The 23661-nt window shown below is 40.0% G+C and overlaps 1 protein-coding gene across 5 annotated transcripts in view; it reads left to right on the forward strand.

Annotated features, from left to right (window-relative positions):
• GALNT9 (polypeptide N-acetylgalactosaminyltransferase 9) overlaps positions 1-17433 on the forward strand; it is a 232729-nt gene extending 215296 nt beyond the window's left edge. For all 5 annotated transcript variants that reach the window (XM_062631559.1, XM_062631560.1, XM_062631561.1 and 2 more), the window contains 5 exons: positions 2012-2197; positions 5579-5716; positions 7962-8057; positions 14771-14938; positions 15622-17433. In XM_062631559.1, coding sequence (XP_062487543.1) covers positions 2012-2197; positions 5579-5716; positions 7962-8057; positions 14771-14938; positions 15622-15768 — 735 coding nt within the window. In that variant the 3' untranslated portion in view covers positions 15769-17433. The remainder of the gene's footprint in view (positions 1-2011; positions 2198-5578; positions 5717-7961; positions 8058-14770; positions 14939-15621) is intronic.
• Positions 17434-23661: the final 6228 nt, after the last annotated feature.

A 23661-nucleotide genomic window follows, 5' to 3' on the forward strand; every position in this document is an offset into this window, starting at 1 on the left:
CTGACTTCCCTGTGGATTTCATCTGGGGAGAATTTATCACTGATAAATAACTGCCTGTGTTGAATTTACAGATGAGCTAAACCATTTCCTTTAATGTTGCAGTTTAGTACCTTTTCGTCTTCAGGTTTGCATAAGCACTGGCATTTGAAGGAAATAAATCTGCTGCTTAGATAAGGCATTTGCCATTGCTACCAAAATATATAAATGACAATTACAAGGTCATTAACCATAGCAAGAGAAAGAAAAATGTGCCATGCATTAAATAGCTGACTTCCAGGATGAGCTGGGCAAATAGCAGTATACTGAAGTGTACTGCTCATTTCCCTGTCTGACCATGAAAATCAATTAATCCCTTTCTTTCTTCATAGCACTTCCCCTTTGCACTGGAAACCTCAGCATATGTCAGGCCAAATTTACGAGCGGCGCGTTTTTCAGTGTATTTCATTTATCAAATGTAAATTCTAGTGGCCAGTGATTTACTGCAGAACCGCTTGGAAAGCAGCAAATACGTATTACCTATCCGAGTATTTAGGAAAAAAAAAGGCAAACTGGAGCAGAAGATTTTATCTGCCACTTCCCAAGCAATTTATCTTTGTCCCCAGGAAGGCAGCTTAGGTGAAGAACTGGCCCAGTGTTATTCTGGAGTGCATCTTGCCTAGAAATGAGCTCTTACGCTCTTCTGTGACTTTGGAAAGCAATGGATTATTGCTTGTATTTTACTACCTTTTATTTATTTCAGCTACATTATAGCACTGGGTGCAGACCGGAGGGAACTGAAAGGCGTAAGCTTCACTCACCCTGCATCACTCCATATCTCACTGATTCAAAGAGAAAAGACCTTATTGTTTCCCATCCCAGAGTTCAGACAGTAAATAATCAACAGGACAAACCTGTGCAGTACATCACATCTGTGCCTAAGTGTTACAGTCTCCACAGTCCCTTTTTCCATCTTCATCAACTCAGGGGTAGAGAGATAAGTAGCCATTTATTGCTTCTGATGTGACCAGGCTGCAGGTAAAGGTACACAGAAGAGTTGCACCAGGGGTTTTTCCTCCCCTTGCTGCTGGCAGGTAAGAGCTGAGGGGATATAGGAGCACTGGGTGAGAACTGTATCTGTTGTACTCACATCCACTGCCAAGTGCGGCCGCAACCCCTGTTGCTAAATAAATGTGTTTCACTTAATGTCCAGATTCATCAGGGCACCCTAAGCTTAGACTGGAGTCTTTATTCTTGGGTAAGATTTCCATGGGACGTCCTGTACTGACCAGGTAAGTCAGTGCTTGTTTCTTACTGATGAAGGTAGGACAAAGCACGTCTGTGATGGGAGAATTGGTGTACTGAAAATCAGTGAAGCCTGCAGTGGCTGGATTAGAAAGAGTAATTGACTGACTCACAGTCAAAGTCTTAAGTTTCCATAATAAGCAAGTAAGTGTGTTTCTATGCCTTTTTTTCTGGTTGTATTGTGCATGTGGGTAATTTGTTTCCTTTTATTTCCCAGAGGTAGTGTTTAAAACCCCACATAATAGACCGTGATGTGGAACAGGTAATCTGAAATACTGATACACACTAAATGTGCATCAGACTTTTCTGGCAGTCACATTTAAACTATTAAAAGTTTGTTGATTTGGAGAGCAGATGCAGTAATCCCCATGTAGACAGACAGACGACAGAACTGATTTTTTGAAGTTTCAGTAAAAAGCATTAGGTTAATTAGTCCCTGTGATAGAGGCTGCCACCTTACAATTTGTCGTCTGCCTGATGGTCCCAAGGACAGTGACAGTATGGGGAAGGACTTGCATATCTGTGGCATGTAAATTTATGTACCTAACACAGCCAGGTGCATTCACCTTGGACTCATCTGTAGTCAGTGTGTCCAGAGAAAGGTAAGTTGGATGGTTGTTCGATGGTGCCCATCTCTGACTGAGGAATGCTCTACATACAGCCTCTGAAAAGAAACAGAAGAAAACAAACCAACCCCCCTCAACATGTGATTTGTTATTTCTTCTCCCAGGTCTGGCAATGTGGAGGAAGCATGGAGGTGTTACCCTGTTCCCGCGTGGCACATATTGAACGCACAAAGAAACCCTACAACAACGACATCGATTACTATGCAAAGCGCAACGCCCTGCGGGCTGCTGAGGTCTGGATGGATGACTTCAAGTCGCATGTTTACATGGCATGGAACATCCCCATGGCAGTAAGTACAGGTCATGCTCTCTCCCAGCCAGAGGCAGGAACGTGGATGGGTGTTCCTAGTTAGCTCTTGGAGGTGAAGGATAATTACTACAGGTGTACCAAGTGGGCTTAGCTTAAGGGGAAGAGTGCTTCCGTGCTGGTGCATGCTTAATATGAAGAGTTCGGCCATGTAAACTTGCTTCCTCAGTGTAAGTTTTGTTGTACACCCAGGAGCAGCGACACAGATTTATAATTTAACTGGTGCAAAATGTTCCAGGTTTATGTGCTTCCTCAGAAGAAGTCATTAATTTGGGATGCCATTAAACTTTGAGGTGTTCATATGCTACAGCGGTGAGGACTCCGGAAATGTCTGTAAATAAATATCATCATTCATCGTGGGGCTCAGTAGACCTCACAAGCATAAAAAACAAAGTATGTAATAAAAGAATCACACGTTAAGTAGTTTTACTGTCTACAGGCTGTGAGTTGCAATGTGGACACATTCTGTTTCTCACTGCGCATACGAATTGTAGATGGCATGTGGGGGCCTCTAGGAATCCATGTAATATAAATATTAGATAAACTGTAGGTTCAATTTATCACTTTATTCTGTAAGTATGTCACATGCTACATCTCCACTGAGCATAATTCCTGGAGAGGTGAGGGATGTTATATCCCAGTCAGGTGGAAGCTGACTGCTGCTGTATTCTTTAGTGGTATTTGCATCCAAATTATTCATGTGAAGGGGCACAGGGAGAGCAGCTGAGGGGAAGCATGCTCCAGTCTGCAGGTAATGGTGGTTTAGTGAACCCTTGCATGAGGGGCTGGTCCAGAGCTGATTGAAGCACATGGAAACAGGAATGTTCCTACCAGAACGGGAAGGTAAGTCTTTGTGAATGTTCAGTTATGATAGAGAGTCCACCAAAGTCACGAGAGTCTTGTCAGAGACTTCATAGGATTTAGACTGTGTCCTAAATATCTACATACTAAATATGTCCTTTGGGATCTAGGTACAGTTTTTGTTCATTCCTGTTGTGGTGTTGCAAATACCTGTGCCTCAAGAAGCCATGTTTCATTCTTCTCCATGTGATGTCTGAATATGTCCAATGTTCGCATGTGTCCAAACTGCGCTCAGTGCTGTTCAGTGTCGGACACTCTGTGCAAGGGCTCTATGAAGATGTGTTTTGGCGACTTCTTTTGGCATGAGAGGTAATTGCAGAGAATTAGTTTGCCTTGACAAAGTAACTTCTTTCCCACACAAGAATTCCATGATTGCTGGAGGGAAACAAAGCAGCGTCCATTTAAGTTTTTAGGGCCATTTTGGCCCTGTCTGCATCTACTTGATAAAACAGTTTCAATCAGATGAAAAAGTAACCTTGGTAAAATTGTTTGCTTGATGCCATCTCAAAGGAATTCTGGGAAAAGACAAGATATTAAATAAACATTTACCCCCCAAAACATGATTTCCTTTAATCTCTCTGAGATTACTCATTGATGTAGTTTTCTGCACTGAGCTATACAGCAGTGCTTGTAAAAAAACCCTGGCACATCTACATTAAGAGACAGCAGAAGTACTGAACATTAAAATTTTCTTTCCATAAAATAAATCGATTAATTGATAAAATGTGCATCATAAAAATAACCCCATTAGCTCTCAGGAAAAGGAAGTGAATGTTAGTGTTCACAGAGTTATTCCACTGTAGCATTCAACCCAGAAGACCGTTCAACCCAGATGACTAAGAAGTACTGTATTGTTACAAGCCAAAAGAAAAACCTTCTGCAGGAGAACTAGAAACCGCATTGCTTGGTTGTAAAGAATATGTCCACATACTAAATGCTGTGGGCACCTCATTCTTGTGCCATCACATTGTAACCTGCATGTGATGACTGCAGCTAATACAGAAGTAAGCACTGTGCTATCATAGCTGCTCTGTAGAAAAGGCATCACAAATAGGGCTCTGTACTGCCTCGTTCTAGAATAGGGCAGAAAGGAGGGAAGTAAAATACATGTTTTGTCCCATACCAAACCCCATCCAAATTAACCCTTTCATAATTCATGGCATCTTTTTCCACAGCTCACTCCTTTCCAAGTTACTGAGGATCTGTGCATAATGTGTGTCTTGATCAGCAGATGATCTTTGGACACATATGCAAGATCATATTCCTGTAACCTTCAGCAGTGGGTCAGCATAGCATTAGTTTAGTTAACCAAGTAGTTGGTTTGCCCCTGCTTATGATCTGTTCCTTGACAATTTTAGTGATAAAGAAATCTTATATTGCAGGATTTATTGTGCTGAGTGCTTCCAAGAATTGCTCTCCTTCCACGTAGCCTGAAGTTGCACATAAATTAACATTCATTTGAATGGATGCTGCGTAGAGAGCTCATGACAAAGTATGCATCAGCAAATAGCAGTGAGCACAGCAAACTCTTTATGTGGCAAACAGAAAAACCTGTTCAGTATTACACTTGTATTCTCTCCTGAAAATGAAGCATCTGTTGGGGATTCTAATAAACCCTGAGCTAAGATTTGCTGCTGTCTTGTAATCCTGCATTAGACACAATTTGTAAACTGTACAGGAATCATTCTGGAGGAAATGTACCTCAGACAGATCCACGCACAAGTCCCTGGGATCAGTCCATTTGATTCATATAGTGTCAGAAAAGATTTTTAGATGAGGTAATTCTTGCTGTCTTAATGTTGGACTGTGATGATTTGTAACAGTTTAAATCAACAGACGCTACCTCAGGACCTGGCATTTCCTAAATGGCTGGGTTTGATCATACTGATTTGACTCTCCCAGCCTGTGTTTTCCATGGGATTTGAATTCAAACAAGAATTAGATTCTGAAGCAGAATTATAAAAAAGGTTTTGTGCATTTTATGGCTTAGGTCTGCAAATGAGCTCCATTTCCAGTAAAAGCTGAATGCTGGTCTATGCAAATGTTTAATGGAGCTTAATGACTTTTTGAGCAGCTCTGCTTTGAAGTTTTAACAGGTCTGTTCTGATCTCATTTACATTAGTGAATACCCAAGGCTGTTACTAGAGTAAACCATGATCACACTGCCATATCTTAGGTCAGAATTACTGCCTAAATTCCTAATGAATCTAAAAGCAAAAGAGTTCAGTTTGATTGCAAAAACTTGGAATTGCTGTAACAGCATTCTTATTGTATTCTTATTATTTTGATTTATGCTTGGTTTTTGCTTGTTATCTTTTTTTCCACTGACTTTCGTTACTATTTATTGTCTGCTCTCAACAGTAGCTGTTTGATAAGCTGCTACTTACGAAAGAGAGAAGGAAATACAGCTTGGTATACAAAATGAACTCCAATTCGGTTTCAGTAGAGAAAACACCTGTATAGTCAATGCAGCGAGATTTCTTTATTCTTTCTCTCTTTGTAGAACCCTGGAGTTGACTTTGGAGACATTTCTGAAAGAATAGCTCTACGACAGCGACTGCAGTGCCGGAGTTTTAAGTGGTACTTAGAGAACGTCTATCCTGAAATGAGGGTTTATAATAATACAGTCACTTACGGAGAGGTACTGTATGTCTTTGAAAAATACATCATGGCTGCATTAGAGCAGTCCTTTCATCTTAGTGGTGGGTATCAGGATGTACAGAGCAATTTCAAGTCAGCACAGTAGTAGGAAAAGAAATGCGCTCTCCTGTGTTTAATCACCACTAAGAAGTGTGGCTTTGGGAAGCTCTGTCCCTCTTGCTGGGGTATGATTGTGTAATAATGATACACAACCTCCTTGGTTTTTGCTTTAAGACGGAGCAGATGAGAACATAAATTTGGGGTAATTGTTTCCCAAATAGGATGCCATAGACATCCTCAAGAAAACATCAGCAGTCAAGACAGCTATAATAATTACAGTTAATGAGAACAGTTGGGTTTGCTGAAGTATTTTTAGGTAAAGAATTACCCTTTGTTTGGGTTTTACCAAACTACCTGAAGGATTACTTTATTAATCATTTTTGCATTCCTCATTGTTCAGCATAAAAAGCAACACAGGCTTGCTCAGATTATGAGGTGAGGCTACCATTTGGCAGGTCTTTATCTCATCCTGAAAAAGTCAGAGGAAAAACAGTTTTTCTGCTTTGTGCTCAGAATCTGTATTTTCATTGTCACTTGGGTACCAGTACTGAGTCAGACCCTGGAACACCTACTCAGAGGCAGATGAGTGGATAGGTTATTTAACCTTACTGAAATGCTGGATCTAAACATGTTAAAAATGTGTAGGTGTTTCAGTTGACCTCAGCTCTCTGAAACATTTCTTCCTCTGATGTGAGCCAATCAGAGTTCCTGCATATGCTTGACCCCAGTATGCAGCAAAGTCAGATATCCCTTCTGTAATTCTTTGAATCTATCATGTGCCTGTGATGTAAGGACTGCTGTCACGACTGTGAACTGGGGTGAAGTTCTAGGAGCTCTCCTGCTGCTTAATGTTTTTACAATTCTCTTTTAATTGTCTACTTGAACTACAATTAAATCCGAAGGCAATATATTTTCACACAAGACAACTAAATGGACATTCTTCCTTTCTGTCCCATTTGATTGACTTCATGTAAGTCAGGCGCTTCAGCTACTGATATGAAGTGTAAGTTTTATTGCATAATATCACTTTGCATCCTAATATAAGTATCCCTGGCAGTAACTGAGGAAAGACATTTAGTACATTCAACAGGAGCTATTAGTAACTGTCAGCTCTAAGACAGCTGTTAACTGTGAGGAACATTGGCAGTTCTGCCAATGTTGTGTCAATTATACCAGACGGTTAGCAAGCTGGTCTCTAAAAAGAAGTTTGTTTCTGTTAAGTGGTCACATAGAAGGTTCTTGAGTCAAACAGGAAGTTTAGTGATGCAAGCATCTAATTCATTAAAACTTGTAATAAAATAGAACACACAACCTATTTAGGTAGTATAAACTGGCATAGTTCTCTTTCAGTCTTGCATGCCTGCAATGAAAAAACTAGAGGCTTCATCCTAAATGACATCAAGTTGTTATTAAATACTTTCTCTTCTGCTTATTTTCTTGGAGGAAAAATATGTCTGGATTTTAGTGAGTTTAAAGGAAAATAAATGTATTGAGTAGATGTGAAACAGATTGAAACAGTAGTAAAAAATGTATTCTCTAGTGACTAAATTCACATTTTTTTAAAGTCATGCCATAAAGCTGTCTTCATCCTCTTTAGCCTTTATAGTACCTGAGTCATAAAATAAACCTTCTCAGATTTAACTGTTGAACCCCCTTATCTGATCAGATCCCCTGTTATGCTTCTATACTGTAATATCAAGAATTACTTACTGTTTTTTCCATCACTTCATGCAGCAGCTATTCCTGTATTATGGGGGCAGCCAGACAAATACTTCACAGTCTAAACGAAAGTCATCTGTTGACTGTTTCAAAATATCTAAATAACTTCTTGTTTAAGAAGTTATTGCTGTATCCTTTCACAGTGATGTGCTTTGTGTCACTTCTGTACATAGCCATATACTTTATTCTCAATTCCAGTAGAATGTTTTCATATGGGGTTTTTTGTTTGTATATGAGCATTAGGCACAAACAGAATGGTGCTACAGCAGGTTGTCCAAATTGTGTCTCTCCTGGAGCAAAGTCACTACTGGCATCCTGTCATACCTCGAGAATAAGCATTCTCAATAAGAGAAAAACAGTTTTACATTGTTTCAGTAGCTGTAGTGCAGCTCAGATTTAGCTGTATTGGACTTGCATTATACAGATTAATTTCTACTACAACTGTTTTCTTTCTGATCCGGTTACAGGTGCGTAACAGCAAAGCTAGTGGCTACTGCTTAGATCAGGGAGCTGAAGAGGATGACAAAGCAATCCTTTACCCATGCCATGGCATGTCTTCTCAGGTAAATGGATAAAATCCCATCATTAGTAAAAAAAAAACTTTAACTTAAAGAATTTTCAGAAGAAACAAAAAGTAATTTGGTTTATTTGATTTGAGGTTGGCAGCATATTCCTGAGATGCAAAGGAAAATAACTGGCTTTACTCCAGTTTTTTTGGGTGCCCTTTCCAAGGCTGTTCAGCATGTGAATCTATACATTGAAGATGCTAGTTAGGAAAACAGAAGAATCATTATAATTTGTTTTAGTAACAGAGAGATCCACCACAGATCTATGAATTTAGACAGTTTGAGTGAGCAGCTCTTCTTGTTATGACTTGTTCTAGGAATAGTACCTCTTTAAATTAACTGTTCATTGGTCCTATTGGTTCCTATGCAGAAATGATTTAGCAAGCTGCTGATGTGATTCCTCAAGTAGGCAAAAGTTAAGCACGCATTTAACATCAACTTCAAAGGGAATTAGGAACATCTTTTAAGTTAATGCTTTTCTAGCGTAGAATTCTTTTTCACTGGTCCCTGTGTGTATTATTATTTTCTCAGAGGTGTCTGAAGAGTCTAAAATTGCATTTCTTCTTCCCACACTCACAGTGGTGTTACTTGTGTTTTAAATACAAGTTGGGTATTATTTAAATCCAGGACTTGAGCTTCCTCTGAAATGCAATTCTAGTTTCTTTTGAAGTACTGTCTGAATCAAAACCACGTTAATGAACATTCTCATGTGTAAATAAACTCTGACCTTATCACAGACTTAACAACTATCTGGAGTTCAGTCATACATACATTGATTTGATTCCTGGCTCATCTGTCACCTTGGAGGAATAACAAGAGTCACAAAATACAAATATTGCCCATAGTGCTTAATTGCAAGCTGGTGAGGGAGTCACACCTGATTAGAGAGAAGGGCCAGTAATTCCTACTGACAAAACGTCCACCCTTGGCAGGATTCTTATGAAACATTTGACTGACACTTTCCTAGTAGAAGCAGAAGGAACAGCCTTTCAGTAAGGTAACAAAATAGTGTTGCTTAATTAGATGTAAATGAGCCTCTCAAGAAGACTCTCGTTAGAGGTGTTAAGGCACTCAGAGTTCAGTCTCTTGCTCTATGCTAATTCTGACCAGAAAGCTGCAAATTCAAGTCCTTCCAGAAAGTCCCTTTGCAACATCTGATGTCCCATCATCATGCTAACATTGGAAGAGTAATAAAATAACTGGTTCTGACCACAATTTATTTTGCAGTTTAAGTCCCTAACCTACTTGTTTGCCTCTACAACTCTTGTTTTATACAATATGTTTTGGCTTCCAGAAGAAAATACATGAGGGTGTAAGTTACTGTGAATTTATTGGAAAAGAAGTACAATGTGCCTAGCTTCTCCTGACTTAACTCTTGTAAATTTGGGGGCATGAAGCAGTTCACCTCTCAGCCTCCAGCTCTGACCGATTTTTTCCATTAAGGAACATGTAATTTTCCTTTTAGTAAATCTGGTGCCTAGTAAAGGATGCCTTTTGACTTATGGGCCCTAGACTAGACACTGGGCAGCTCTTCTCAGATGCAAATAACAATACACAAATTATTTATTCCTCCAGAAGATGAAGTTGGGTCATGACCAATTCAGTCTCTTCTGGCTCTCTTCTGCTGTGGGTCTTCAGTATCCTGTGTATGTGAATGCTCTGAACAAGCCTGAAAAGCTGGTTTTAGACTGTTACAGCCACAAGCTAGAGCTCTTTTGTTACTTGCACTGTACAAACACATAACAAGAGGAAGTCACTCTTCCCAAACCCTTAAAATCCAAACTATCCCATGTGTGTGAGAATTATGAAAGTATGCAGAAAGGTAGAAAGTTAATCTACCAAATCATCCTGCAGCACTTTCCATTTCCCTTTAAAGAAACAGGAAAAAACAAAGTTATCCCTCAGATACCAAGCAGAAGGCAGAGGTGATGTTCTATCAGAGTATTTCACAGACAAGCATGGGTGGGAGCCACTCAGAGGCAGCCAAGTTAATTAATGATTACATAGCTGGAAAACTTCTATCATCCCACACCACAATTCACAAAATTAATTCAGTATGAGAACCACAGCTGCACAAACCCTCATCAAGGATATTCAAGCACATAGCATGAAAGGTGTTGACAGCAAGCGTTTTAATATATTAAACAAACATTTTTAAAGCCCCTCTTCTCATCAGCCTGGGTGAGCATAATTGCCTGTTATGTTTAGCCTTCAGTTTCTGACATTTTTCATGTCAAGCACAGGGCATGAATTACCCCAATGAGTTGAGATGTGGGTTAGTTGTACATGCCTGCTGCATATATACAAATATAAACATGGAACTTGTTTACACCAGGTAGGTTATCACTGGTGCTTAATGCATCCTACCAGTGTGAAAGTCTCTCATTTTTCAGCTACAGCCTTTCTTGGTTTTCATATTCTTCAATTCTGACAAGCAGTTTTAGTGATTTTAGCATACACATGGTTCTACTGAAAAAGAAAGCTGAATTAGGAGTAAGAATACTGTTCATCTGTGATAAAATGCTCTTTTCTTGTACTTCTTGCCCTTCTTCTACTTCTTGCTCTTCTATTTCCCTTGCATATTGCACACCTCTGAATGGGGGTGTCCTGCACTGCCAGTGAAAAATAAAGCCACCCCACCGTTACTGCTCCATGAACAAAATGCCTTTCCCTGTGTGTATTCTCAAGATCAGATCTTACCATGATAAATCACATCTTTTCAATGACACCAGCTTTTAAATGTCTTTATTCAAACTGGGACAGGCTCTTTTATGGATGTGCTGGAATGCATTTAGTATGAGTTTACATCAATTTAGCTTGATTCATTTGACTTGAGCTAAGTCAGGATAAGCTAACAACTAAGAATATCCAGACATCAGTCTAAGTTGATTTCATAACTCGTTTCGCAGAAATATAGTGTCCTTTTTATATGTGGATCTGAAGTTTGAGTCTAATCCCTTTCAGGAGAAACTGTTTTGCAAATACTGCTGGGAGAAACAGTCTAGGGCTAGAGAAAATTCAGAAAACGGGGAACATATTGGGGGTCTTGACTGTCTTGCCTCTGCATGTGGCCTCTCTTGTATGATCACCTGTAAAGCTCATGGTTCCATAGCATTACATAATACCCTTTTGTTGTAAAAGACATTTTAAGAGAGGGGTGACAGACACTACCCCCCAAAAAGTGGAATGTGGTGTTTTAGAAGCTTATTAGAATGGTTATAGGACATGCAGGTTTTGAACCATCTGAGAACACTTACACAGCCTCAGTGGAAATATTCACTGTCTCGGAGTCTGTCTCAAATGCTGTGATGTGGAGCTGATTATACGGTATGTGAAAGAAGAGGACAACTTAATAAAATGGCATCTTGGGATAGAAGGGCCCTGGTGAACAGCCTCCTTCTCCGCCCTCCTCTCTTCCCTTTCACACCAAGAGAAAGACCAGGCACTGCAGCAGTGAAAGCAGAACTCCCTCTGCATTGAGATCAAGAAGAAAGAAGGGAGCTCTCGACATGATGATTCCTGGAGCTTGCAGCTATGCAAACAGATGGGAGTAAGAGGAGATGAAAGGCTTTACTTAAACTGTTGCTTGAGGCCAGGCATTTAACATTTTGCTTGGTAGAGCTATGGTTTTCCATAGTGGCACACTAGGGAGTTGGTCTGATTGCTTAGAATGGGGTGGATGAAAAGGAATTTTAACTTGCAGGAAGCGGTAGGTGAGATTCTGTAACAAACCGGGAAGTTTGGTAACTTGTCACCACAAGACAGATCACAAGTATTCTAGAGACTTAAGGTATTTCTGATGCCTGTGTAGCTCACTGTTTCAGTTTCTGTGTCAGCTTACAGCTTATCTTAACCTGCAGGGCCAAACAGTAAAGATTTCCTTTGCTTGGAGAACAAGAATGTGAGAGAAGAGTTAAATTTAGTGCAGAAAGCTACCAAGCCCATACGTATAACTGTTTCCTACTATTACCTGCTGTTATTTTTTGCTTTTTTTTTTCACTTGACTGGAAATTAGCAGGAATGGATTTTGTAAAGTCAAATCCTTCAGTTAAAAGCTGCCATTTACTTATCACGTTGCTCCTGGAGGATCACCTGCCACAGGCAGCATCGCTATTTCTGAAACAGATATGGTGGCTTTGATAAACAACCTTTGACATCTTTTCCATTCTGCTCAGATTTCTGAATGTTGAAGGGAGAACTATCTTATGTTATCATGGGTACAGCAGATAGCATCAGGATTAGATCTTGGAGTATTTAATAGAGCACTTAGCTTCAGTGTCTTTTATGTGGATCCTTCAGCTCTTCTCAGATAAAAGAGAAAATCTGAGTGAAGGTCCATCCTCATTTGATGTGTAAAACTGTCTCAGTTCTGTCACACAACTGCCACTTCCAATATTGAAGAAAGTTTGTAATAGAGTTGGTGTATCTTCCACTGCTAAGGCAAATGCAGAGATGGTACTTTCTGCTTTGACAGGCTTCTGTGCAACAATGGCTGTACATGGCTACTGTGATGCAGAGCACATGCAATTCTAGCCACTGAGATTCTAAAGACAAGACTATTTATACCATTTTAATATCAGTACAGAAAATACTGCTCATCTAAAACCACAGGGAAAATTGATACTACACTATGGAGCAGGCAACCTGTTATGAACAGTGGTGCTGATTATCTGGATAAGGCAAAGCCAACCAGGTTGCTAGAAGGTATTTTGGGACCTGCAGAGATATAATAAAGACTGCAAGATGAAAGCATACCTGGTCAGTTGAAGTTTCAGCTGTTCCGTTCATGTGAACTCTGCTGAGTACTCATTAGATATGAGAAGTGTGAAATACTTGCTTGAGCTTTTTCTACTTATGTCTCCTGTACTCCATAAGTAAAAATGTGTGTTGCTTTAGTGTGTACAGACAATGCCTCAAGAATGGTAATGCTCACACCAAGGAGCATCTTCATGTGGTTATCCCTTTGCTTTCTCTGATGTAGGCTCTCTTCTAACCCTGCACTTCACATGGTTGCTCCAAACAGAGGTGGCAGGTGGGAAAATGAGCACATACTCTGTCAGAGGGCATCTGGTCTGGGAGTAAGCAGACTATGCTCTTTTACTAGCAAGATACGATTATTCGCAACATGATTCCTCTGAGGTTAATAAGGATGGTAGTAGAAAGCTAGACTCCAATTTGAGGGGGTTTGATTGACTCTTAATGATATCTCATGCACTGGACAGTCACATCCAATAAATGGCAGCACTTCTGACCTTCCTTCCCTTTTTTGTTAAGTAATTTCAGCCATATAACAGCAGTAAGAACAGACAGGCAGTGAATTTCCTGGGTGATAACTGCATTTCTTCAGTGGCTCAGATCTTAACCCTGCAGTATCCAGCTTCACAACATACAAGCCATGTACCTGACTTCATTTTGCAGTCTTTGGCACCTGGGTGCTGCACTTGACTACTTCTAGGGTAAGGAGGGCAAAATATGCTGGTGTAATGATTCCTCATTTAAACAGAAAAGAAGTGAGAAGTAGGTGTGTCTGATTTGACATACTGGCCTGCTGCCAAATTAACATGGTGCATTTTCATTTTAATGTGCTTTGGCGTCTCCCTCAGGAGGCTCTCCCTTAGCTACTTACAAGAAGTAATAGTAATTAAGGGGATTACTTATAAATTCTTGCAACTTGTAAATGAGGAATCCATTGCTATCATAGTTATTTCAGTGCAGTGTGACACAGAGTGAACCTTTCCCCTCTAAATGAGCATCCTAAAACCACCTGTAAGGTTTTGAGGCTTTATTAGAATACAGGTTGAAACAAACTTCAGATCTGGAAGAGGCAGATTTCTTTTCTCTCTCACACACAGATTGTAAGAGACCATTATGTTACCTTCTAGATATGGATTTTTGTTTTCCTTGAGCACCATTTTACTGTGAAGGACTTGAGGCAAGTGAAATCATCACTTAAAACAAAAGAAAGGTTAAAAAACAATATAGATGCCTGTAAAAATTAACACTGATTGTGCTTGCCTAAGTTTATTAAATTTATTAAAGAAACCCCTCTAAAATAAATGGCCCTCACCTGAAGCTTCTAAGTACAGCCAGCAGCATTTACAACCTCACTAAACTGCACAATATTTAAGCCTCAAACAAGACTGAAATACGAGAGTGAGATTCTTTATGATGTAGGCCTGAAGCACATGTTAGCAAATTTGCTGCTGTTTTCCTCATGATTTCTTTTTTTCCTCTTATATTTTTGAATCCTGGTTGCATGGTTGGACTTTTTTATTTACAAGAACTAATTAGACTTGTTGCTATCAATAGCTCCTAACAGAGCTCTTAAGAACAAAGTGCACTGACAAATTGACATTGTGTCTTGTTAAACCAACTCCTGCTGAGTGTGTATGATTTACATACTGATTACTTCACTTTCTTGAGTGCCCTTTTGCAGTGAAATAGGGGCTGGGGAACAGAGGTGTGAAACAAGGGAATATTGTGTCCTTCAAGAGACCTGTCTTGGTAAAACAGGTTTCCCAGGCTTTGCCCTTGAACACGGTATGCCAGACTAGGAAGGTCCCAACACACAGCAGGACAAAGGACTCCTCCTCACCAGTGCTTGGGGCAGAACCTGGCAGAGGAGTCAGCTGCAGGCTGACTTTGTGTCCCCTCACTGGGGTCCCCTGGGCTGCAGTTAAAGACTTCCCTTCCTTTCCTTTCTTCCCTAGCTTGTCCGCTACAGCTCCGAGGGTGTCCTGCAGCTGGGGCCACTGGGCTCCACAGCCTTCCTGCCTGACTCAAAATGCCTTGTTGATGACGGGAAGGGCAGGACACCAACACTGAAGAAGTGTGAAGATGTCCTGAGGCCAGCACAGAGGTTCTGGGATTTCACACAGGTAAAGAAGAGTTCAGGGACAGGTTGCAGAAATAAGTTGGAGAGGAATGCTGCTCTAAAAGTATCTAATGGAAAACAAAGAGGCCTTTAGAGGAACTCCCCCATATGCCTTCTAGAAATAGTCAAATATCTTTTCTATAGGTCATGTGCTATCCAGGAAGTTTCTTGTATTATTACTAGGAAATTTTAGTTATCCTGTCTTGGAATATTCTCAATGTTTGTAGTGTAAAGAACATATGTGTAAAATTTTTTGTGTCCCCAGGTATTTTTACTTCTAGAACTTTTATAGGATTTTTCTAACCTTTTTTTTTCCAGGAATTTTTAGACATAAGGCTTTAAACTAAGTTTCAGAACTTTCAAAGGCATTCTTACAGTTTCTGGGATTTCCTGTGTCTTGGGGTCTGTAGGGATTCTCTAGTGCTTTTTCGAGATTTCCTAGTGCTTTCTGTGGAATTTTCTAGACATTCCCAAATCTGGAATTATCCAGCATGTGTGTTGGCAGTTTCTTTAGATTATCTAACTTCTCCTAGGAATTTCTAGTTCGTCCTGGGGACTTTTCTCACTTTGTATACAGAACTTCACAGGCATTTTATAGTGTTTTCTGGGGATTTACAGATGTAGCACTATTTTTCTTCTCACCTTTTCACCTTTTCTAATCCACCTTTCCTTCTTCTTTTTTCTCAGAACGGTCCAATCATCAGCAGAGACACTGGCCGTTGCCTAGAAGTGGAAGTGTCAAAGGATGCAAATTTTGGGCTCAGATTAGTTGTACAAAGGTGCTCGGGGCAAAAATGGATGATTAGAAACTGGATAAAACACGGCCGACACTGACTGCTGGGGCTCAGAAGTTGCCTCTCCTGCCGTTGTCCATTGCTCAGTGTGCCATATTTTGCAAGGCATTTGTCTTAAAGCAGACTAGTCTGAACTGGACTTGACTTGGCTCTCAAGTCCTCCACAGCTGGGCATTCAAAGTGAAAAAGAAAGAAGACAAAGAAAAGCAGATACATACATGCCCTATTTGACTCTTCCTTGCTCTGGTAGATGACCTGGGAAGCTTAACAAGAATTTTCTGTTGATTTGGAAATCTCGTGAAGGTCAGAACACAGCAGAAAAGTGGGTTCCCTAAGCTCTCCTGGAGAAATTGGCAGGCAGATGTTTCTGTGATGAGTTGAGAGATCCCAATACTGCCTCAAAGAGAGTTCTCTGATGGGTAGCTTTTTAGCTTTAAGTTATTGACTGGTGCACAACTCCTATGGTGAATAATCACGTGCCTTTTTTATTGTACTTCGTATAAAAGGGGACTGGTCAAATCCTACCTTTTCAGCATGTCTGGTTCATTGTACTCAACAAGATCTGTAAATAACACTGGAAATATAATATATGATAAATTTCAAGGTTGATTGTTTAGGAGTCTCTGTTTCTAGAAAGAGACTGTTCTGCAAATGTTTACAGGTGGTTCTCAACCTTCAAGCTGCTAAAAAGCAGCATTTTAGAGACCTCTTCTAGTTAGACACAGGTAAATGTTGAATAGGTAAAATAGCCACATGCTCCATTATACTGCCACATTTTACATCTCTTGGCTGTAAAGGCATCACAATATAGCCCTTGCGTATTTAACTGAGGCAGTAAATGTCGTAGTAGAGGGATGAGTTTCTAGAGGCCTCAGTTTGGCCCACAGTCCCCAAGTACATAAGTGTAAGGTCCCACCTGCAGTGCTGTGGATGCAGGTACACTGTTGTGTTGTTCCAGAAGCTGCCTTGGAAGCTGGATACTCATGACTTCTTTCCAGAAGGTGACAGACTTAGGTGCCATCTGTAGATTGTAGAATGTAACAACTTGAATCCTCCGTTTCATTACCCATACTGTGAAAATGTCAAATGTGAGCAAATATGCTTTGTGAGCACTGTCTGATTTTCTGAACAAACCAACAAAGTCTTTCTGGTATTTGAAAACCAAATAAAAACCTAGTGATAAGAGGGCAAATTAGAGCAAGAACTAGGAGCATATATAAATACTGTTACTCTGAAATACAAATATTTTAGTGTAGTTGACTCATTGACAGCATCTTTGTGAACCTGAATTTAATGATGTGTACAGTGGTTCATGCAGTATCTGTGCACAGGTAGCCAGAGCAATGACAAGTGCTTACCCTGAAGGCTGTCAGAGTTGCTGACCACTGTCAACATCAGCAGGCTTTGGATGCAGGTCCATGGCAGACAGCTTTTCATTTAGAGAAGATTCAGTCATACTGAAAGAGAGAGAGAAATGGTATCTGTTAACTTCACTGTTTAATATTTTATAGTAATTTTTTAAAGAAGTTTTGTTTTACTGAGCCAGGGAAACGGGTAATTGCAGATACTGTGGTACTGTGAATCTTGGTGATCTGTTTCTTGAACAACTTCTGCCATTTCTATTTCAAGGCATGCTGAACAAAACAGAATGAAAACAAAGCCAATTTTTCAAGGGCATGATAGATAATAAAATACTTACTTTTAACATGCAGAATCCATCAGTTCTTGTCAACTCTGGGTTGGTATCTAGAAACCATATCACTATTTTGCCCCAAGTTTATTTTTGAAATGGAGCGTGTAAGATGTGATACAAGGCAATTCTCCATGAGTTTATTTATGGCTCACGGCTAATCTTTAAATAGTCACATGATCAGGTTATGCATGAATATATACAAAAGAATCATTCTGGGTGAAATTCTAAATATAAAAATGCTTTAAATTCTGTGTTTATGGTTAGTTGAACATGACCTCTTGAATGGTGTAGTGAGACCTGGAGGGAGAGGTAGCATCTTTAATAAATCAAGCAATACAGTAAAAAATCATGGACATGCTCAGTATTCAAGCCTTGCTGTCGATCGTCAACAGGTGGGAAGCTTCAGGCTAAATACACGTTGGGAACAGTTGCCCTGTATTTAACCTCCCATTAGACCATTTAAAAGGATAGGTACCATCACTGGATCAGGTGTTGAACGCTTTGTACAGGAGTTCTATTGCTAAGAGACTTTTCATCTTCTCTCCAGATAGTTCCTCCCTTTTAAAACTGTATGAAAGCTGTATTCTGTTTTTGTTTAGTCTGGTGGAGTTCTATGCCTTGAAACATTCTGGTGAGAGAGATGAGCAGGCAAAAGAAGGGAAAGACCAGTTTGAGCTTTCTGGGGAGTAACATCGCTGGTCATTCACATCATTTGTAGTCTTTCCAGTGAGTAAATGGTAACTATTTTATATGAAGATGGCTGAAAGCTGAAAGTAATTATCTATCAGTGTGACTACTAAATGCGTAACAGAGTATGAAGTTACTGTACTGACCGGAAGCAAATATGCCACGTGCTTCCCCCCTTTTTTTTCTTGTCTTGAATTGCCAATATACACTTGATCCTCCGCAGTGGGGCAGCGAGCTTTCAAATCCTGGGTAAATGAAAAAGGCAGGCTGAATATTTGGAGGAATACCAGGTTTTAAATTTACTATCCTCAAAGAAATGTTGCATTTGTGGGTTTAGGGGATTTGAAGCTGAGAAGACCAGATAGATGTGTGTTTGCTGGTAAAGATTTCAGGGAAGTGTGGTAAGCCTTCACTATGATACCACAATGACAAACGTGAATTTTTTTTCTTGGAATGTTGCTACTGCAAATTTTGCTACTGCTTTCAGTGCCCAGTGCAAAGCATTTGGATGTGGCCACACTGTCTGACAAAGTGGTCAGTCCTGGCAAAGCCTGAAGTGCAGAGGCCATAGGCTGAAGAGGGCTAGTGAGAACCAGACTGTCCATATAAGAAGGAAAGCAGGGTTTCCTGATAGATAAATGGCTCTGAGAGTTACAGAATAATATACAAGAATTCAAATAACTCTTAAATGTGGAGTTGGTATTTTCTGATTGTCATTTTTTAAAGATTTACTGAAATAATTTCTTAAATTTAAAAAACCACATCTGTTGGATTATTTTGACTTTAGTCTTTATCTGTGTGAACCACTGCTTTAGCTGTGGTGTAAACATGGTGACTCTGCATGTGAGAGGGTCTTAAATATTCTCTCATAAAAGGAATAATAATAAAAGAAGCCTTGAGTATTATCTCTTTTAACCAAAGCCTATGGGGTTTTTGTCAGTATTTCACCCCTTAACTATAATATGAAGTCCTGCTTAATGTTTTCAAATTAACAGTCTTGTTTCCCACAGTGCAGGAGTCCAGATATTATGATAAGTATTTAATGTATGTCTTGGAGAGAAAATTCAGCTAAAAATCTTCAGTTGCTATTTTATTTGATTTAGGAGATTGTGGAGTTAAAATACTAGGTCCTAGGAGGGAATAATAGAAGGTGAGAAAGAATACCAAGTCTAATATGCTGCTGGTGTACTAGATAGGATACTAGATAGTATAGTTTTACTGGCAAACCAGTAAAAATAATACTTTTCTAATTATGTAAAGAACCCTAAAAATTAGTTTGAGTCATTTGGGGGTGGGAGGGGGAAGCCCTTTCTGCTTTGATAGCCATAAACTGTTTTCCAATCTGAATTTATTCCTGGATTTATTAAAGCCACTTGTTACTCCGCAAAAATTGTCCTCTAGCTTTACTGGCTCACTGGTCCCTGAAGCATGATAACCTCCCATGGGTAGCAGCTAAGAGAAAAAAAAGAGCTAAAAAAGGTCTTGTTGAAGGACCTGATGCATTACTCTGTGATTATTTTATGATGTTGAAGGTCTTGTCCAGCCTGGCTGATTCCATGATGCCATGTAAAGATCTGTATTGTGCTCATCCATGAGGCTTGAGAACTCTTCAGGTGCCACAGAAGAGATCTAAGACAAAATATGGAAACAAGCAACAGGTCTTCATACATGTTCTGAAAGTATGGATCTTATTTCATTTAAATAAATAATATGGGGCTTGATGTGTCTGAAGATCAGACCTTTGCAGTCCTTTGTTTGTATTTCTTTTCATCAGCCTACTCCATTTTAAAACCCATGGTCTAATAGATGAAAACCTGACTTGCCGTGTGACAAGGGGTGTAATCTAGCTGACACAGGACAGCTGCAATTTTAAGTACTTAAGCCAGAGCTAATAAGATTTAATGAAATAGCACCAGTCCTAATCTGTTCTTTAGATCAATTACACAGCATGTAATTCCTTGAGTATCCAGTATTCATTTGAAATGCTTCATTAACAGCCATACTAAAGCACATTATGGCTTGTTTCGGGACCAAATGTGTTGGGTTGTAAGAAGAACTTTAATAGAAGCTGGAGTTCAGGAGTCTTGCTGTTCAGTTAGGACACAAATACCTTTGTGGGTTTTTGGTGGTTTTTTTTTCATGAAAGGCTTTGGGAGGAAGAACAACTGTCAGAATCTGCTTAACTGAAAATGTTTCTAGCAATGATACGACATTTTTGACTACTGCTATTGTGACTTCCTGCTGCTTACTGCTAATCAAAGCTGATGGTGAAATCACACCAGAGATAAAAGATGGTATTGCAAACAGAAGAACCAACTTCTGGTTCTAGATAGAAACCACATCTTCTCATGTCTCTAGATCTGGGTGGCATCAAAGTAAACTTACTGTTATGTTCTCTCTGGAAAGAGTCCCCAACTTAACACATTTTTTTTATTGCTTCACCAGAAATACCTGTTCAAGAGGCCACTGTAGCCGGTACCTCTTAATCACATTTTGCAGATACAATTTGTTTTGTGTGTGTATATGTAGCGTTAGTGGAGTTAAGGTGAGAGCTGTTAACTACTGAATGCATATAAAATACATTAGATCTACTGAAGTGTGTGCATCATGCATTTACATCTTTCTGTGGGGTAACCAGGATATTCTTGAAAAGCTAATGCACTGAGTGCATTCTGCTGGAGATGGACTCTGCTTGCCTAGTGAACTGAGGGAGCTCAAGGAGCAAATACTGAAATTATGTAGTTAGTAGTTCTCAGTGAATTTGGCACAAAATGCATCAATATTTACATTTTCTAAAAATGTAATGAATTGGCTTCAGGTTCACTCTTTCCAATCATCCTGGTTTATTCTGGTAACTGTTCAAAATACCTTGTCCCTCTAAAGCCCTGGGATGCTTATGCATATGAAGGCATTAGCTGTGTCCTCCCAATGCCCCAGACATCAGTGGTATGAGAAAAATATGATAAACAGTGATGTCTTCAGTACATTGTAATGGATTTTAGAATGGTTTCACAAAATGCACTGACTTGTATTACAAAAGCATTAATGATAGGTAACTAAAGGTACTGAGTTCGTGGGTTGCCCTAAGCAAAAGCAATGTTATCTTTGGCCAAGAATACTTACTCATAAATACGCTGGTGAAGCAGCATCTGGCAACTTGATTTTGAGGAAGAGAATGTCTGAATAAAGAGCATTCCTCAAAGGCATTGTAGAAGCACTTATTACTTGGCACAGCGTTACAGTTTTCTATTGGCCATCAACAAGGATTGTGTGGTTTTCAAACTCTTTGTAAAAAGTTTAATTTAAAACAATACTGCAGCAACTAGATTGCAAGTTGTGACTGCAAAGAATTTTTCATTATGTGGCACATCATCAAACTGGTTTGTATTTACACTTGAAAAGATAATAAATTACTATGCATTTTACTGCTGACATGAGCTGCATTTTTTATCATAGTACATTTGAACACCTTGTATTAAGGTTCAAAATTGTCACACAAAGGAAAAGTAGAAAAACAAAGTACACATGCATTTTAAATTGCACTTAATCTGTTCTGAAAGGTAGTCATCACATTTTTGAGATGAGCACAGCACACTGCAGCAGATTGCAAGCTGTTCTAAAGCGCAGGAGCTCTGTGCACGTCAGAGGAGATGCATCACCACACACTCATTAGAGACTTGGCCACTGAGCACACACATCCAAAGCCAGACTGGTGACAGTACACACTACAACCACATTGTGGCTGTTAGACCTGAGGGGAGGCTTGTCTTGCTATCCCAGCACAAGGATGTACTTGTGTAATGCTTGCAGGTAGCAATCCACACAGCAGTACAAGCTCTGTTCTTGTATGGTCCCACCAGGACTAGTAAGTACTTCATAAGAAACATTCAAACATAGATTAAAACAATCCCAATAAAAAAATTCTGACCTTGGAACCACCATTCCCAGAATGGAAAAATACACCATAGAACCACAGCTGAGAAGCTGCCAATGAAAGCATTCTCTTCCTAGAAGCTTTGCATTGGAGCTATGTTTTAGCAACTCAAATGTGTAAGAGCACAACTGATCTGTCATTGACGTATTGTTACTGTTCTAAAGAGCAGAACCAAAGAAACAGACCAGTGTACACTTCCCAAATTGTCTAGTTAATACGAAGGACTGAAGGATATCCCACAGCCTGTGACCTGACCTGTATCAGCAGAGAGGCTGGACTCACAGGTGATATGAAATGACATTGCCCTGCTGCAGCCAAGGAAATGGTGGGCACTACAGTAATTTTTACCAGCTACAGAGCTGGTCTGTTGCCACTGATGATATTGCTATTGACTTGATTTTCTTTTCTGCTTCCAAAGGCACTTTTCTCTTCCCAAAGGCAATAGAAAGGGGATATGAAGTGCTTATGAGCTCCCTCCTATACTGTCATACTTCTACCAGAACTCCACACAGACCAACACCTCATCACTGAAAACAGTCAATAACTGATGGTTAAAAGAATGAAATAGGAGACACGGGAAATCTAGAATGATCCTTTCACCATACATCTCTCCCTAGTTTCAAAAGGTAAGGACTTCCCAAGCTAGAGGCTATACACAGCAATCCAACCATTAGATTTAATAACTACCGTGGGCCTGTATGTATCTAATCCACTTATACCTCTGGATGTCACAACATCCTGTTGTAATAAATAGCACTGTTGCTGCAAGTCACAGTCTCTGCTTTTCACTCCATAAGATGCCCTGTAATTCTTTTATGGTGAGAAACTGTAAATAACTGCTGCCAACTCTTTTTTTAACACCCTTCTCATTTTGACCTCTGTCACCCTCTTTTAAAACGTATTTCGGAAGTGATTGTCATGGGGGTTTTTGCACTGCTAGCAAACAACTTCCTAAAAGCACAAGCAGAAGCTCCGTGTCATGTATTGGATTGGGAGATGGCACAGTGAGAACTGATTGGGTTCCTGAACTGCTCAGCAGCATAAAACACACATTACTGGTTTTGACATTGACTTTGGATCTCAACCAGACTGTTTCTCTCCTGTTAGTGTATAGGCACAAAGTTTGTAGGTTGCGATCAAAGAGCACAGAGCATCTGAGAAAGTATGTGACACCTTCTTTCATTCTGCTGGAAGTATCTCCTTGCCCTGCCCCTTCTGCTAGGAAGAGACCATAGGGCCCCACCCATGTGCTACAGTTGCATGACTGGACTGGGACATGCTTTCATGTTCCTGACTCTCTTGCGCACCTGTGGTTCAGTGGAACAAACTGGGTGAGACCTGAGTGTGCAAGCTTTCTCCTTCCTGCCTTCTACAAGGGCAGTGACTTACACAAGTGGAAGAGTAGCTGTTTGACTGACTCCCTGATTTAAGCAGAAGAAGTAGGGTGGGTCGGCTGTAGTCTTCAGGTGGGTGACAGTGCAGCCAGCCTCAGAAGGAACAGCCTAACACAGCCTTGGCAAATTTAGCTCTATATCCATGGTCTTTTTAGGGTGAGGCATTTCTTTTAAATCCACACTAAGGATTCTCTGCAAAAACGCTGCTCTGTTGCCAGCCGCAGT

This window comes from Pezoporus occidentalis, unplaced genomic scaffold (genome assembly GCF_034315485.1).
Source record: "Pezoporus occidentalis ecotype Australia unplaced genomic scaffold, CSIRO_AGI_Poc_V1 ctg37, whole genome shotgun sequence".
Taxonomy (NCBI): domain Eukaryota; kingdom Metazoa; phylum Chordata; class Aves; order Psittaciformes; family Psittacidae; genus Pezoporus; species Pezoporus occidentalis.